Source organism: Bos indicus, chromosome 22, assembly GCF_029378745.1.
Source record: "Bos indicus isolate NIAB-ARS_2022 breed Sahiwal x Tharparkar chromosome 22, NIAB-ARS_B.indTharparkar_mat_pri_1.0, whole genome shotgun sequence".
Classification (NCBI taxonomy): Eukaryota; Metazoa; Chordata; class Mammalia; order Artiodactyla; family Bovidae; genus Bos; species Bos indicus.
Window position 1 is genome coordinate 5,205,578 of NC_091781.1, and position 17,407 is coordinate 5,222,984.

A 17,407-nucleotide genomic window follows, 5' to 3' on the forward strand; every position below is an offset into this window, starting at 1 on the left:
CACAGCACAGCCAAAAATAAAAATTAAAAAAAGAAAAAAGAAAATTATGTCTCCAATATCATCACCCCATTCCTATTATTTGCATCAGCAATAACTTTTAAGAGTCATATTCATAGTGATTCTAAGAGGATATGTAAGGATCCTATCACTGCCTCACGTCTTCTAATATTGTTGTGCCAAATGTTTATGTAATAAAATACATATCTTTAAAGATTATTATTCCTTCATATGACCAGTAACACCTTCTGCTACCTTTTACAAAATTCCGTGTAGGTAGGCCTTATTTTCTATTGGTTTCATCTTCAGAGAATAAAGAGAACATCAACAGAATTTATTATAAACAGTGGTTGGTGGTCGATCGGGTGGAAAGCTCTGACTAGAAGAACAAGGAAAGCATTCAGAGGCCTTCAGGAGGAAAATAAGGAGATAAAACAGGGCAGCAGGTATGACTGTGTGGAGAGAAGAAAAAATAAACAGGAGACAGACACCAGAAAAGATGCAAGAACAATCTGTTTGGGGAACTAATGAAGACCTAGAAGGCCGCAATGCCTGAAAAAACAAAGCAAAAAGAAGAGCTCTAATGGAGGACAACTTCAAAAGGAGTCTGAACTCAGCGGATGCGCAGGGTCAGAGAGGGGCTGTCACAGCAGCAGGAGAGTGCGTTCTCAACAACCGTCTCACACGTGCACGTGAGCACACACACACACACACACGCTTACACACTGACACACTCAAACTCCAGATTCATTACCAAAGAATCTTCCTCCCCTCCCCCTGCCACAGGGAAGACTTCTCACACCATTGATGCTGAACTCTGACGGCTCCATCTGACACGAGTCTGATGCGGGCGGGCAAAGCCTTATTTGGTTTATTTATTTGTTTGTGATTCTCCAACCAAGATAAACCCCGAAACAAATTTCAAGTGTGCTTTAAGTACACTCCAGGTTATAAATCACACGCTTGCATTCTCATACTACAGTAAGCATGAAATCGCATAGATCATCAATAGATATATATGCCTCCCTGCCTTGCCGAATTCACTCACACACATCCACGACAAGAGAGAGGCTAAAAGGAAACTTAGACGAGCACCCACGATGATTCATCTGCAACATACGTGTTTATGAATCAGAAGAAACCAGAACAATTAGAATCGGATGATACTAGACTGGGCAAGGGCCCCAAGGTTCTAACCGGCAGAAAAGCCTTTCCAAAACGAAAGGATGGAGATTCATGGATGTTAATCACGAGAGCACAAATGCTGGCAAAAACTGCAGGGAGAAGAGACGGCCCCGATTCATATTCAATTTCCAGTTAAGATTAAAACTGTATTATGTGCTGATTTATCTGATTTTACCTTATATACCCATCTTGATTTCAAATTTTCTGAGATTAGGTCATGTAAATATTTCTTTAAACAAAGGAAGACTGAGGCCACGGTATCCCCAAACGTAAAAGGGACTATTTAGTTGTCCTGATCCGTGTCCGTGCAATGGTCCATAAAAGATGAACATCACCTTCTCGTGTGCTTATCTTAACAATCAGAAAGAGAGAAGAATGGCCACCACATTTTTCTCAGCTGTTAGCAATTATCCCCCACATCACCAAACAATGCCTGATGCATTCCATCAAAGCAAACATCACGATTAAATTCTCACACCATTAAGCTCTTGTTTCTTTTTGAGTCACTTACCGTCTGAAATGTAGTCTTTAGTACTTTCTCATTTGCACCGTGTGATGTATGAAAGGCAAGCCAGATCCTGCCTGAAGTGGCCCATGGAAGGCTTGTCTAGGCAAAGGCACAGGTAACTCTGTCCATCTCTCCCTATCTCTGCTACCTGATCGCAGGTTCAAGGAGAGGTAGAGTATTTATATTTTGGGTATTTACTGTGCTACCTTGCAGGAGACAAAATGAGCCACGAATAAACAGAAAGTGACCAGAGGCAGAAGAAGATGTGGCAGGTAAGGATCCAGGTGGCCATGGCTTAAAGGTCATGATCATCCCACCCCCACCTGACTAGGCACAAATCCCAAGCACTTCGCTGTGGGAGGTGGGCCTCCATCTGCGCATGCCACTCACCCGCTGCTCTCATCCTGCCCTCCGCCTGCCCCTCACCCCACTCTGTCGGTCTTCCACCACGCCCTCCTCTCTTGAGCCTCTGGGCCATCATGCTGTGATTCTTCCTGGAACCCACCTGACCGGCAGCTACTTACTATTCAAGATTCGGATCTTCTGTCACACACACTAGGGTGATATCCTTTCTCTCTGCCTTTATAGGGTTTCTCTCCATCTAGGCACCTATGAGTTCCCTTGTGATGATCTCTTTACTCGTCTGTCTCCTAGAATACGAGATTCCCAGGATGGGGACCAAGTCCCTTACGTGTGTATCTCCTGGGCCGGGCATAGTGAGCACCTGATTGGAAAGTTTTCCCTTTTCTTCTAGAGGGCAAGGAGAAGGGGTACCATCTATCGAAGGTATTAAAACTATCATTGATTTCCCCACTGAGGGCAGAGAGGGGTTTGCAAATAGGAGCTGTTACAGTCAGGCACATATAGCTAGCTCACTGTGCTAGAGAGGGAGCAGGCAGGGGATACAGGGATACAGGGCTCCTGACGTGACGGGACCCAAGAACTTGCCCTTTACATGACGGGCACAGAGTGCTCAGGGGATGCTCATTCAATTCAATCTGCACTCCGTCCATGCAGCGGGAAGGTGGGGTCATGGAAGGTCGACTTGGGAGACTTCAGAATTCTTGGAAACGTGGGTCAGGAGGAGGATGCTCCTTGGCGGGGCCATGCTGGGGGAGGTGCAGGAGGGACACAAGAAGCCCCCAGCGCCCGAGGCCTCTCCTCACTCTGGACGACCAGCCCTCCCCAGCTGTGTGTGAAGGTTCCCTGCAGCATATTCAGTTCGATGGTGAGCTGACGTTCATTGCCGGCATCTCTTTCTTTTTTATCACGTTAGTCCCTTGGGCAAAAGATGCAGGGTCTTTGTTGACAGAAAGAACAGAAAGTCTCACATTCACGAAGGGGAGCAGATTTAGACTTTAAGGTTGCCTTCTAGGGAGGTGATGCGCAGTCACAGACAAATACCAGTGGGGATGAAGAAAGAAGCCACGTGTCTTACGACATCAGCCACTGCCAGATCACATGCTCGGAAGCGCACTGAGAATTAGAACTTTGCATACGTTCTACAACCATTTTGCAAACAGCACAATTATTTTGAATCTGTGTGTGTGCGTCAAGTGTGTTGGCTGGTCAAACGTAAATAATGCTACAACTGTTTGGCATGTGCTTAGCTTTTAATGCACTAAGAACCACCTCTCTAGAACTTCAAGAAGATCTTGCCAGTCTGGAATTATTTACAGGCTCAACAGACAACAGGCATTGGATCTACTTCTTCGGAAGGAAAGATGTGATGTGCTTATTACTCACCAAATGAAGTTTTGCCCAGAACTCAGGTCCTTCCTCCATCTGTCTGAGGCTCGGTGGAATGTACCAAAAGCAAATATTGGCATATTCAGGCTGAAGAGGAAGACAGTTTGAAAGCTGTTAATTAATCTTAGAATGCAGTTCAACTCTCAGCTAGTTTCTCTGAGTCATCATATGTGTCTTACATTGGTAACGCCAGAATCTGACAGATTAGACATCCATCCTGCCTTACTTTCAGTACAGCTTATTGGGAAATTTTCTTCTCCGTTAGTGTACCCAGAGAGTGCTATTTCCTCTGGATTCGGGATGAGCACAAGATCAAGAATAAACACAATTAAGTTGGAAGTTGATCCAATGCAGATCTAACTAAGCTTTAGTTATAGTGCCTGACAGGCAAACACCCAGAGGTGCCCTCGTTTGTCCCTCTGGTGTGCTCACTGACCTGGAGCCAGACATCCTGGAATTCGAAGTCAAGTGGGCCTTAGGAAGCATCTCTAAGAACAAAGCTAGTGGAGGTGATGGAATTCCAGTGGAGCTATTTCAAATCCTGAAAGATGATGCTGTGAAAGTGCTGCACTCAATATGCCAGCAAATTTGGAAAACTCAGCAGTGGCCACAGGACTGGAAAAGGTCAGTTTTCATTCCAATCCCAAAGAAAGGCAATGCCAAAGAATGCTCCAACTACCACACAATTGCACTCATTTCACATGCTAGTAAAGTAATGCTCAAAATTCTCCAAGCCAGGCTTCAGTAATACGTGAACCATGAACTTCCAGATGTTCAAGCTGGTTTTAGAAAAGGCAGAGGGACCAGAGATCAAATTGCCAACATCCACTGGATCATCAAAAAAGCAAGAGAGTTCCAGAAAAACATCTATTTCTGCTTTATTGACTATGCCAAAGCCTTTGACTGTGTGGATCACAATAAACTGTGGAAAATTCTGAAAGAGATGGGAATACCAGACCACCTGACCTGCCTCCTGAGAAACCTGTATGCAGGTCAGGAAGCAACAGTTAGAACTCGACATAGAACAACAGACTGGTTCCAAATAAGAAAAGGAGTACATCAAGGCTGTATATTGACACCCTGCTTATTTAACTTATATGCAGAGTACATCATGAGAAACGCTGGGCTGGAAGAAGCACAAACTGGAATCAAGATTGCCGGGAGAAATATCAATCACCTCGGATATGCAGATGACACCACCCTTATGGCAGAAAGTGAAGAGGAACTAAAAACCTCTTGATGAAAGTAAAAGAGCAAAGTGAAAAAGTTGGCTTAAAGCTCAACATTCAGAAAACTAAGATCATGGCATCCGGTCCCATCACTTCATGGGAAATAGGTGGGGAAACAACGGAAACAGTTTCAGACTTTATTTTTTTGGGCTCCAAAATCACTGCAGATGGTGATTGTAGCCGTGAAATGAAAAGACACTACTCCTTGGAAGGAAAGTTATGACCAACCTAGACAGCATATTAAAAAGCAGAGACATTACTTTGTCAACAAAGGTCCGTCTAGTCAAGGCTATGGTTTTTCCAGTGGTCATGTATGGATGTGAGAGTTGAACTGTGAAGAAAGCTGAGCGCTGAAGAATTGATGCTTTTGTTTTTTTTTTTCTTTTTTTTTTAGAATTGATGCTTTTGAACTGTGGTGTTGGAGAAGACTCTTGAGAGTCCCTTGGACTGCAAGGAGATCCAACCAGTCCATCCTAAAGGAGATCAGTCCTGGGTGTTCATTGGAAGGACTGATGTTAAAGCTGAAACTCCAATCCTTTGGCCACCTGATGTGAAGAGCTGACTCACTGGAAAAGACCCTGAGGCTGGGAAAGATTGAGGGCAGGAGGAGAAGGGACCGACAGGGGATGAGATGGCTGGATGGCATCACTGACTCAATGGACATGAGTTTGGGTGAACTCCAGGAACTGGTGATGGACAGGGAGGTGTGCTGCGGTTCATGGGGTCACAAAGAGTCAGACACGACTGAGCGACTGAACTGAACTGAAAACTGATGATTATCTCCCACATCTCCTTCCAACAACTCCTGCTCTATTTAAGGTAGCCAAAGTTGTCTTCTATTTCCTGCTATACTTGACGAATGCAAAATCACCTATTACCTGTGAGTTGATAACATATGACATACTTGGGCTTTACTTAACCAGCCTTGCTGTGACCCTGATCAATACAGCATCAAAAGAAGAAAAAAAAAAAAAAGAGCATCACCTTGACTCCTGACTCTCGGGTATCAGTATGGGGAGGGGTGTAAGTCCACTAGAGACCCTGCTCACAGTGCACACTTAGCCCCTGGGCTCAGCACCCCCAGAGTGCAATTCAGTCCAACACAGAAATGGCTGAAGAACTGGCATTTTCAGAAGCATTTCAGGGGACTTCCCTGGTGGTTCCGTGGATAAGAATCCACTTTCCAGTGCAGGGAACATGGGTTCGATCCATGGTCGGAGAGATCCTACATGCCTTAGAGCAGCTAAGCCCAAGCGCTGCAACTACTGGGCCCACGCACCACAGCGAAAGAGCCCACGTGCCTCCACTGAGACCTGATGCAGCCAAAGAAATAAATTAGTTAATAAGTTAACTTTTAAGGAGAAGCATTTCAGGTGACCTCAAGTGAGCTGCACATCATCTATGTTTGAGAACTTCTGGTCTAAAGTGGCCCAGTTATTTTCCCCAGTAATCTGGTTTTCCATTAGAAATACTTTGGTTAAATGTGGAATAAGGTCTCACAATGGGCTTCAGGCAGCTGTTTTCACAGAGACATAAATGCAGGGCCTGCTAGGGGCAATCACAGACTTGTACTCAATGACCAGGTGATAACAGACATTACCTTGGGGCTGACAACTCAGACACCCCAAGCTGTGCTCAGAAAAGACCATGGGTCGTGCCCTCCCACCTGGCACCTTCCTCAGAATCGCATTCTTCGTGCTGATAGTTTCGGAAATGACTTCCATTTTCCCACCACAAACACAGTTTGTAGGTAATAACCAGTGTCAGCATAAAGTTTCAAAGTATTTCAGAGAGAGAGGAAACGGCTATCATCTCATCTCCTAAAATCAAAACTGGTACTATAGAGAGTTTGGATTTTAGTGGATTTTAAATTACAAGTGAGAGCCCAGAAACATTCCTAGCTCAACAAGATAAGCTCTTGATCTGATCATCCTTTCACCTTTGAAGTCAGTAACAGGTTTATTGAGTTTGACCAAAAAAAAGTCAAAAGATTAAAAAAAAAGAAAAAGAAAAGGAGCTACAAGTCTTCAAAACAGAGAGTAATTCAAAATGCAGTACTTTGTAATTCTAGTCAATTTCCACAAACATTTACCATGAGACTATAACAGTCTTTACAAATCTACACAATTTATACTTGGTTTTCTAATTTATGATTAATTTGGTTTTTCTAGACTAGAATGTCCTGGCCTTCAAATTGTTTAATCATCTAATGTGAACAAATCTGTTATTGAATAAATAAAGTCACTATGGTTGATTAGAAAGTAGAAAAAAATGGAGTTATTATCTGTCACTAGATTCTAGGAATTTGTGTCTTTATGTAAACGAAGGATTTTGTTCCAGATACCACTTATGTCAGTTATCAATTTATCGCCTCTCAGCTCCAAATCCACCCTCTCTGTATGTCCTGCCATAATGGAGGTGGACACTATAAATATTTCTCCTTGCCATCTGGTCCTATCAGAGACTTTATCAGCAGAGGGTGCTGGAGGGACACGGAGGAGGAGTGGTCTCCTCCTTGTCTCCTGGCTCATCTCACGGGGCTTCTTCAGTGGGTGGGGCTCTCGCCAGCAGTTTTGGTGACCAGCACCAAGTGGCCCCAACAGCGTCCCCCAGCACCGCACCCTGAGGTGGCTTCACCATGGCCTGGCCATGGGTGGGCATCCATAATGGTTTTCCCCTTGCCCACTCTCCTCCAGGGATCTCATCGGGAAGGCCGCCAGCTAGGCGAACTTGCCTTGGACAGCTTGAGTGAGTCCAAGATGCAGCAGTGCCCTGAAATCAGGGTCCTGCTCTCCAGCACTCCAGCTGGTGGATTCCTAGAGACCCAACCGCCCTGACACCTTGGGGGATGTGCCTGCCATCCTGTGAGTCACACACACTGTTTCCAACCAACTCTGGATCTCAGGTCTGGGCAGAGGCGGGCTCTTGTCTGATGCTCCGTCTCAGTTCTAGAAGTGATGGCTGTTCTCTACATCATCTGCTATCTCTGTACTTTTAAAGCTCTTTTTCTCTCTTATGAGGCATCTCCCATGACTCCAATCCCCTGTTAATAACTCTTTTTTTATGGAACTCTTCACAAATCGACATATCATCCTTGTACTGGGACCATGCTAATCTTTTCTGTATCACTCCAGTTTTAATATATGTGCTGTTAAAGCAAGCATGATAATTCTTTTTTTTTTTTTTTTAATTTATTTACTTAGCTACACTGGGTCTTAGTTATGGCATGTGGGTTCTGATGGAGTTCTAAGAGCAGGGATCTAACCCAGGCCCCCTGCATTGGGACTGCAGAGTTTCAGCCATTGGAAGTCCCAAGCACTATAATTCTTTACATTTCATGTTCCCACTTCAAATTATTGTGCAGTTTTTGTCTTCTTATTAGACACTAATATATCATTAAATTAGCCATTCTCTTTCATTTGCAGGGCAACATTATGAATCATTTGGCAGTAGCTTCTATCTGATTCCCTGGTGGCTTAGATGGTAAAGAATCTGCCTGGAATGCAGGAGACTTGGGTTCAATCCCTGGGTCAGGAAGATCCCCTGGAGAAGGGAAGGGCAACCCACTCTAGTATTCTTGCCTGGAGAGTTCCATGGAAAGAGGAGCCTGGTGGATTACAAATCCACGGGGTCGTAGACACGACTGAGTGACTAACACATCAGTAAATTCAGCATTCTCTTTTATTTGCATGGCAATACTGTGAATCATTTTGCAATCGTTCCTATCTGCTATCACATCTGCTCAATATTTTATAATTTGGGACTTATGCCTTTTGAATCACGTTTTAAGCTTTCTTCCTTCAGTCAGTTTCAGTTTAGATATTTCAGAAGTGACAAATCTGGGATCTCTTTGCCCAGCTTCTTTGAGAATGGTGTGGCTTCAGTGCTATGACATTTGAAAACTGGTGAAGCCTTTTTGACATTTCATGTCACTGGAGGAAATTTGATGTGCCATTTGGTGGAATACCTTTATGATAAATCATTCCTCAAATTATTAAAATTTGAAAAAAAAACCAAGTTAAAAAAAACCACAATAAACCTTGAATATTCACAAAGAGTGTTCATATTGAGTTTTCCTGTCTCTGCCTATGTAGCTTTTATATAGACTTTCTTCAAGTGCCTTCAAAGCACTAACCTGTATTTTCAGAATAGAATTATTCACATGCCACTTAATTGCCTACATATATGAAAGCCTGACCTCTTGGGTGTCTTAGGACCACATTTAGCCCATATTGTCTAACACTGTAACACTGAGAAGGCATAAGAAGGAATCCAAGTGTCCAGACCAGGCAGGTGATAGAATGGCACAAAAAGTCTGTAGCAGTGAAAGTGTCGCCATCATTTTTAAAAATTCATTAAGACGTAAAGAGGAGAAGGCGATGGCACCCACTCCAGTACTCTTGCCTGGAAAATCCCATGGACGGAGGAGCCTGGTAGGCTGCAGTCCATGGGGTCGCTAAGAGTCGGACACAACTGAGCGACTTCACTTTCGCTTTTCACTTTCATGCATTGGAGAAGGAAATGGAAACCCACTCCAGTGTTCTTGCCTGGAGAATCCCAGGGACGGGGGAACCTGGTGGGCTGCCGTCTATGGGGTCGCACAGAGTCAGACATGACTGAAGCAACTTAGCAGCAGCAGCAAGATGTAAAGAAGTGTCACAAAAGAAAAGATGGCTTCATTCTACCCTGATTTTCTCAGAGAAAGAAAGGAGATATATTCCAAGAAATAAAGCCAGTGCTTTGATGTCAATTTCAGCAAGGATTATTGAGCAAATAATATGTGACTCTTGGGGAAAAAAGGTCAATGGTCACCAAGCTGTAGTGGCTCGCATTCTCTAAAACTGAGTTTTGTCAAAAGAAACTCTTCTCCCTTTCTGCAATATCATTAGGTCACCACCACCACCACCACAATAAAAGCCAGCACTATGCTTTTTAATAAGTATAACGGTAGAATCTAGCACATAGACTGAAATGATCTGTCATGCAAATATAGAATGGACAAGGGGGTCATGATGGATTTTATTTGACTTCAAGCTCACAAATTTTAAGTAACCAATTAAACTACTGAAAAATTCCAAAGACAGCACTTGGTAGCACAAAAAGCCTGGGTTTTGGAGTCACATGGATGCTGTCTGAATCCCAGCTTCACTAGGTCTTTGCTTGGACAGGTACCTGTCCAAGCTCTCTAAGCTTCCGCTTCCTAATCTATAAGATGGAGATTGCTCTGTCTATCCTACAGAGTTGGCTTGATGAGTAAAGGGATTATTTCCAATATTTACCATCGCACATGGCACACAGAAGGCACTCTCCTATGTAGCAACTATTAGCTGGAACTATACTGGTAGGAAAATACGTCCTCTACAAGTGGATAAATAGCACCATTAAAATCTCTACTATGTGAGACACATCATTGTGGTAATTTCTGTCTATATATTAGAAGGGGACCATGAAAAAATCATAGCATGTCAGAAGGGCAACTTACATGTTCAATTTAATAAGAAACAGAATAGAATTCAAAATTTTTCTATATTCTAGATATGAAATGTGGGAAAAAGTGACTTAGTGTTTATCTCCAGGAACTCAGACAATAGTAATAAAGCTATTAAAGATACAGGTGATCAAACTGCAATGGGATGAGTATTTTAAAAGAAGAAACCCATGAAACGTTCCTGGCAAAGCAAACAAGCTCACGTGTAGAAGCCAGTGTACCCAGGGTGATGATAAGTGCTTGGGATGAGCAGACGTCAGCGTGTGCTGAGGGAGGGCGATGCTGGAAACAGAGACAGGCGTCCCTCGTGAACGGCTTCCTCGTCAGCCATGCTGGGCAGAGGGGCTTCATCCCAGAAGCAACCGGAGAGTTTCAGTCCAGGGCTCAGATTTCATTTTATTAGAGAGCCCTTGTGGTGGCTGCAGCGTGGAGATGGGCTGAAAGTTCTGACTGGAAGCCGGGGATGAGTCGGGAGACAGTGCCGACCTGGGGGAGCCTGAGCTAAGTGGTGGCTGGAGGAGTGGGGAAGGGAAACAGTGAAGGTAGTCCCTAGACTTTTTAAAGATGGATTAGAGTTTTAATAAAAGAGAAACTGGCTCATAGCTCTACTGGCAAAGAATTCCAAAAATTCATCTGGAAAATGAATTTATCAAACTGTTGATAAAGAAAATGGCTACACCTCAGCTGTAGAAATGATGAATTTGAGGCTCCTGAGAGAGCCTAATTGAAAATTTCAGGACATACAAAGGACTAGAGTTCAGGAGACAAATCAAGGATGGAGACATAATTGAGATGATTGATGACAAAGCTCTAGATACGGATACAACATTTCAGGTAGAGTATGTAGACACAAGAAAGGACCAAGACAGAAGATTGCAGAACATTGAAGTGGTACCCAGATGGAGAAAACTGGGTTTTCTTATAAAGCCAGAAAAGAAAAAGTCATATGGAAAGGAGAAAAATAGGAGAGAAACCTAAAGAAGCCAAAACAGGAGCGAATTTCAAGAGGGATAAAGTGGATAATGGTGCAAAATGCTGCAGAAATCCAACAAGGAGATTAAAGAACATGCATTGGATTTAGCATTTATAAGATTGTTGTGATCTAATATAACTACATAAAAACTATGTTTAAAAAACTGTAAGTTGCAATATGCTTGATACATATTGAATCCTAAGAGTAGGATTCTATAAGCATTAGAATACAAGTAATTAGAGCTCCCTGGAAGAGGAATAAACTGAATTCTCTTACATAGGAAGTGTTCAGGCAGAAGCTGACTTCCTGTTACAAGAACTATCAAGAGAGGTTTCCTGCATTAGCAGGACTAGATGTCCTTGGAGATCCTTTGTAACTCGCAAAGTCGATGAAACCTAAATAACTCTTTCTAAGGCAGAACTCAGGCAGAGAAAAACAAAAAGTTGAATAATTAGGACTCTCCCAAGAGATCAAAATAAAATATGTGAATGATAGTATATACCTCTAGGAAACCATCTATTAGATCTTAGGTGCAACATAGAAAAACAGAATTTTCAGGGGCCTATGAATAATGCAGAATTCATTTGAAATGATAAGTTTCAATCATCTTCAAGAACATATACGTTATTTTTATTCTTTTTAGGAAAAGATATTCAAGTACTGGATACGCTGTTTGGTGGTGTCCATTTACAGTTTTTAATGTTCCACTTAACACTCTCACTGCCATCTGTGAAAAATATATAAGCCATGACAGAATTTGGTTTTTCGTAAATTGACAGTCTTGCAGTTTTACAGACCTGGGTTCCCATTGAACCTGTGTTATCTCTTCTCTTAAGTATGCATTCGACTTATATTTAATCGACCTAAGGAAGGCTTTTTTTTTTTTTTTAACAAAAAGAGGCTAATCAACTTGACTCTTATATATGACAGTCAAGGTCTAAATTTACTTTATTTCTCTAAATGGATACAGAGAAAAGAGGTACATGCAGATCACATACAGAATCCCTTGTAAGTAGGAACTCTGGAGGACCACTGAAGAAACCATCTTTCCTGCTTTGGGGCCATCTGGCTCCCAGAGATAAAATAGCCAGGGCAGGAGGCTGCCTGATGATTACAATTCACCGTAACTTTCATTACAAGGATGTGAATGCTTGCATTTCCCTAAAGCTGATGGCAAGAGGTTCCTCCCTCAAATTTTAAGCCTTTAGGAAGAATATATAAACAACTTTTAAATCAGTTCATAATTTTCTTCATCACTTTTCCTCTCAGCTCTATCAAAAGTCCATGCAATTCCGAGGTGTACAGCACTTTTCGTAAGCCTTTTAGCTCCCACCACCAGAGAAATAAAGAAGGCACTTCAAACTTGAGAAAAGAAAGAAGTAATTCAATCTCAATAAAATGCAAGATGGTAACTCAAAGTCAAGAAAATAAAAAAGGTGGATCAGACTCAGACTCAAGCCAATCATGCAGTTGTTCATCCTTACATGATACATATGTATCTCTAGAAAATACAGACATTTTCTTCCTTAGATACAATGCCATCATCATGTCTAACAAAATTACTGATAATTCCTACCAGTTCATATGAGAAATTCCCCAACTGTTTCAAAATTTACTGTTTATAATTGACTCCTTTAAACTAGGATTCCAGTGTCTACCCGTTGCCTTTGGTTGTCCTGTCTCTTAGGTGTCTTTGACCCTGAAAATGATGATCATTACTCTCTCCTTTATTTTCCTTCATGCCACTGACCTGCTGAAACCAAGTCAGCTGTCCTGTGGAATGTTCCACATTCTAAATGTCTTCTGGCTTCTTTCTAGTGTTATTAGAAAGTCATTTAAATATGGATTCTTCTGCTATTTTTCGCAAGTCCCTTCCTATCTCTAGTTTTCAAGGGGTTTGAATTCTTAGAACCTTCTGACCTGACGTCCCCTTGGCAGACAGTGAGGAAATCCACGGCCAGGAGCCTCCACAGGAGTGTCTCCCAAAGCTGTCTGAGGGCCCTCCTCACACCCACTGGAGTTACTTGCACTGGTCTCCCAACTTGTCTCGCTTACCCTTTTCTTGTCCTCCCCTCTCCAGCACCCACCTCTTTTTCGTGACATCCAGCACCGTCTTTCAAATGGAAATCAGACTCACTTCTGCTTAAAATTTCTTCAAGGATAATTACACTTCAAGGGGGTGTTACGAAAGCCAGAGGCCTTTACCAGCACCTACATGGCGCCAGCAGACTCAGTCTCTGCCAACCTCTCCACACCAGCTCCTGCTATACCCTAGCCTTGCTTGATGCACCTTCCTTTGGCTCCTCAAGGGGGCAGAACTTTTTCAGTTTCATGCCTTGCGGTTGTCTGTGGATTCCACCTGGAACGCCTTTCCCTTGAACCTCTGCCTGGCAAGCTTCTCACCAACGCACAGCAGGTCTCAGCACCAAGAAAGCCCCCGGGGCCTTCCCTGCACCCAAACCAAACAGGCCCCCCCACCCCCGCCGCCATCTCGGCATGTTTGTTTATTTACCACTCTATTTATTCCCACATCTGGAACTGTCCAATTAGCTATTCGTAATTATTTATTATCTCTCATGTATCTCTTTTATTGTTTCCTTAGTATCTGTTTTACTGTTTCCTTAAGACTTCCCCGACCCTGATGTTCCCCATTTAAACAATCTGCTTGCGTAATTGCCTGTTACTTTCCCTTTGAATGTAAGCACCATAAGAGCAGGGAGCTTCCCTGTCTTGCATCTCCACCGCACAGCAATTGCTCAATAAATCTTGCTGAATGAATAAATACCAAAATATAGCCAGATTGCTTATTCACAGGATAGATTCCTAGGCTACAGCCTCTAGGTGATTTTTACATTATCTTAAAAGTTACTACAAAGTATATACTATAAGAAGGTCTAACTGAACCTCACATTTCATAGTTCTTAAAATCAGATTTCAATAATATTTTATCACTTTAGCCATACATTAATATTTTAGAAAAAAACAATATTCTCTTTGTAACCACTTTGTTTCTTATTTATAACAAACAATCCAACAACAAAATGATTTATTTCCCATTGTTCCAAAGCTAATAAGCTCTCATTATTCTATAAAAAGAGAAAACTGTCCGTACATTCACTTTAATTGATTTTTCACCTACAGGCCCCACTATAACACAGTTCAGTATTTTCAGTACAATCATTATGCAACTTAATATATCAAGATAGAGGTCATAATTTATTCCATATTATCCTTGGTAATTATTATCGAGCACTTTAATTTTCAATACTCAAAGGCAAGTGTTCTCTGTGAGTCCAACAAAGGAAAAATACTCACTAATAGAATAAATTAACATAATGGACTCTATGAATTAAGCTAATGACTTGCTTTTAAGTCTGCAACACAAAAACCAATGAAATATAACAGATTAGAAAATTACCACCTTCATCACTGGTGACTGACAAAATCACAAGTACAATTCTGTAATCACTTACTTCCATCAGTAACTTGAATCCTTCTCTTTTCTTGATTTCTTCTACTAGGTACCTAAAAAAAGTCACAATAATATTTATAAATTGCAATCTAAACATTCCCTGAAGCTGACTGACATACAATGAAACTATTGTATAATTTCCAATGTAGAGACAAGGCTTGGAAATAAGTAAGGGTCCATACACAGATACAGGATTGGATTTAGATAGATTCTGCTGCAGCTGCAAAGTCGCTTCAGTCGTGTCCGACTCTGTGCGACCCCATAGACGGCAGCCCACCAGGCTCCCCTGTCCCTGGGATTCTCAAGGCAAGAACACTGGAGTGGGTTGCCATTTCCTTCTCCAATGCATAAGAGTGAAAAGTGAAAGTGAAGTCGCTCAGTCGTGTCCGACTCTCAGCGACCCCATGGACTGTAGCCCACCAGGCTCCTCCATCCATGGGATTTTCCAGGCAAGAGTACTGGAGTGGGGTGCCATTGCCTTCTCTGATTTAGACAGATACATCTATCTAAATGTAGATAGCTTATTGTAATCCACTGGGCCTGAGGAAAAAGGTACATCTTTTTCATGAGGTGATGTCTATCTCACCTGTTAGCATCAGACTTTGTGTGAAAGCCACTCAGAGTAGACTGGATACATATCTCTGACCATGTGGGATTTCACATTCATATTCTAGATGGGGATTTAGCATAGGTACTTAAATTCTCTAGCTGGCATAGTGGAAAGGGTTTTCAGTGTGTAGTTTTGCTTGTGTGTTCTTTTTTCAATCAAGGAAGTGTAACACCCTCTTTCCCAAGGCCAGGCCACAGGGAGCAAAGACTGATCACTGATATCATGCTAAAAGTAAGTGCATTGTAGACATTAATAGAATGCCTATGAAATTATCACAAATATCAGGGAAAAGAGAATTATCATGCCATAAGCAAAGGCTGCAGCTACATGAAGTATGCAATATTATGAAGAAAAGACTAAAATGACATTGAAAATGTAGAGTAAATTAACATTGACTCTGCCCTCCTGGGCTTTGTTATTGTCTGTATGAAAAGATAAATCTTTTGAACAACTAGTCTTGAAAACTAGTGATTTGATCATGAGCTTTGAAAAGTTCAGAACACTTGACACAGATTTTCAAATTTGGAGGTCAAATGTAAGGAAACAATCAGAGGTGATGACAAAAATGTACTTGCCAAGGAATTTTTTATATATAATAGCCAAAAAGGAAGGAAGGATGGAAAGAAGGGATAGAGGGAGGAGTAGTTTTGAAAATCCTGTCCACATCATATGGAATTACGATACCATGACATGGAACTGCAATATCATGACATGGAACATGATCATGTAACTGAATTACATACATTCAATTAACATTTAAAGACAACAAAGAAATGCTTCCCTTTGGACCTCAATTCCCTTACCTGTAAAACTGGAATAAACTATGCTGATTTTCCAATCGCAAATGGATGTTGTAAAAAAGTTAAATAAGTATTACTCAGCCATTATAAAGAATACATTTGAATCAGTTCTAATGAGGTGGATGAAACTGGAGCCTATTATACAGAGTGAAGTAAGCCAGAAAGAAAAACACCAATATAGTATACTAACGCATATATATGGAATTTAGAAAGATGGTAACAATAGCCCTGTATAATAGCACAGCAAAAGAGACACAGATGTATAGAACAGTCTTTTGGACTCTGTGGGAGAGGGAGAGGGTGGGATGATCTGGGAGAATGGCATTGAAACATGTATAATATCATATATGAAACGAGTTGCCAGTCCAGGTTTGATGCACGATACTGGATGCTTGGGGTTGGTGCACTGGGATGACCCAGAGGGATGGTATGGGGAAGAGGAGGGTTCAGGATGGGGAGCACATGTATACCTGTGGTGGATTCATTTTGATATATGGCAAAACCAATACAATATTGTAAAGTTAAAAAATAAAATACATAAATAAATAAAGTCATATATAAAAATTATATAGAATATAAACTGTGAAAATGGAGGATTATTATTATTATGTTTATTTACTAAAGGACATCCCAGAATGTGGGTACTGAATATATCAGTTAATGGGATGCAGTTCTTTTTTCCAAAACATTTTTTTTTAGTTTTTTTGCATAAGGTTAAACATTGGTGTTTAACATAAAGATTATAAAAATAATCTTTAATTTATAAAAAAGTATAGATTAACTTTAATTTTAAATTATAAAAAATCTTATAAAAATCCTATCAGTATTAAATGGATAAAAATGAGTATTTTATATTGAGCAATAATTTTGTGATATCACACACACACAGACTCACAAAGTATCTGATGTTCTTTCCACATACTCCTTTCCCTGAATAATTTTTCAGGAGATGTTACATAGTTGTAAACTTTTTACACCCTTAGCACACTGCCTAACTTTCAATAAAAGCAATTCTGATGGTCAATAAACATCAGAAAAATGCTTAAGATCATTAGTAATCAGAGAAGTGCAAATTGAAATAACAATACTAAACCATATTGCCCACAGGACACTGGAAACAAATTTAAATAGCGACAACATTTGGTGCTAGTGAATGTGCCAGAGAGCTGCTACAAACCTTTCAAAATTAATAATACTCATATATTCTGATACAGCAAACCACTTATGAGATGATGGTCTACCAGGAAAATCTCATCAACACTAAGGTAGGTAGATAGATGGCTTATTGCATGGATGGATGGATAATAGGTTGGTAGGTAGATGGATTGTTGGATGGATGGATGGATGGATAGGTAGGTAGGTAAGTAGATAGACTGTTGAATGGATGGATGGATGG

The 17,407-nt window shown here is 41.3% G+C and overlaps 1 protein-coding gene and 1 non-coding gene across 4 annotated transcripts in view; both read right to left on the minus strand.

The window, feature by feature from the left end:
• GADL1 (glutamate decarboxylase like 1) overlaps positions 1 to 17,407 on the minus strand; it is a 194,497-nt gene that overhangs the window by 66,287 nt on the left and 110,803 nt on the right. For all 3 annotated transcript variants that reach the window (XM_019984721.2, XM_019984720.2, XM_070777301.1), the window contains 2 exons: positions 14,603 to 14,654; positions 3,437 to 3,526 (listed from right to left, as the gene is read on the minus strand). In XM_019984721.2, coding sequence (XP_019840280.2) covers positions 3,437 to 3,526; positions 14,603 to 14,654 — 142 coding nt within the window. The remainder of the gene's footprint in view (positions 1 to 3,436; positions 3,527 to 14,602; positions 14,655 to 17,407) is intronic.
• Positions 7,726 to 7,828, minus strand: LOC139178744 (U6 spliceosomal RNA). The gene has a single exon (XR_011563237.1). It is a non-coding gene; the product is annotated as a U6 spliceosomal RNA (small nuclear RNA).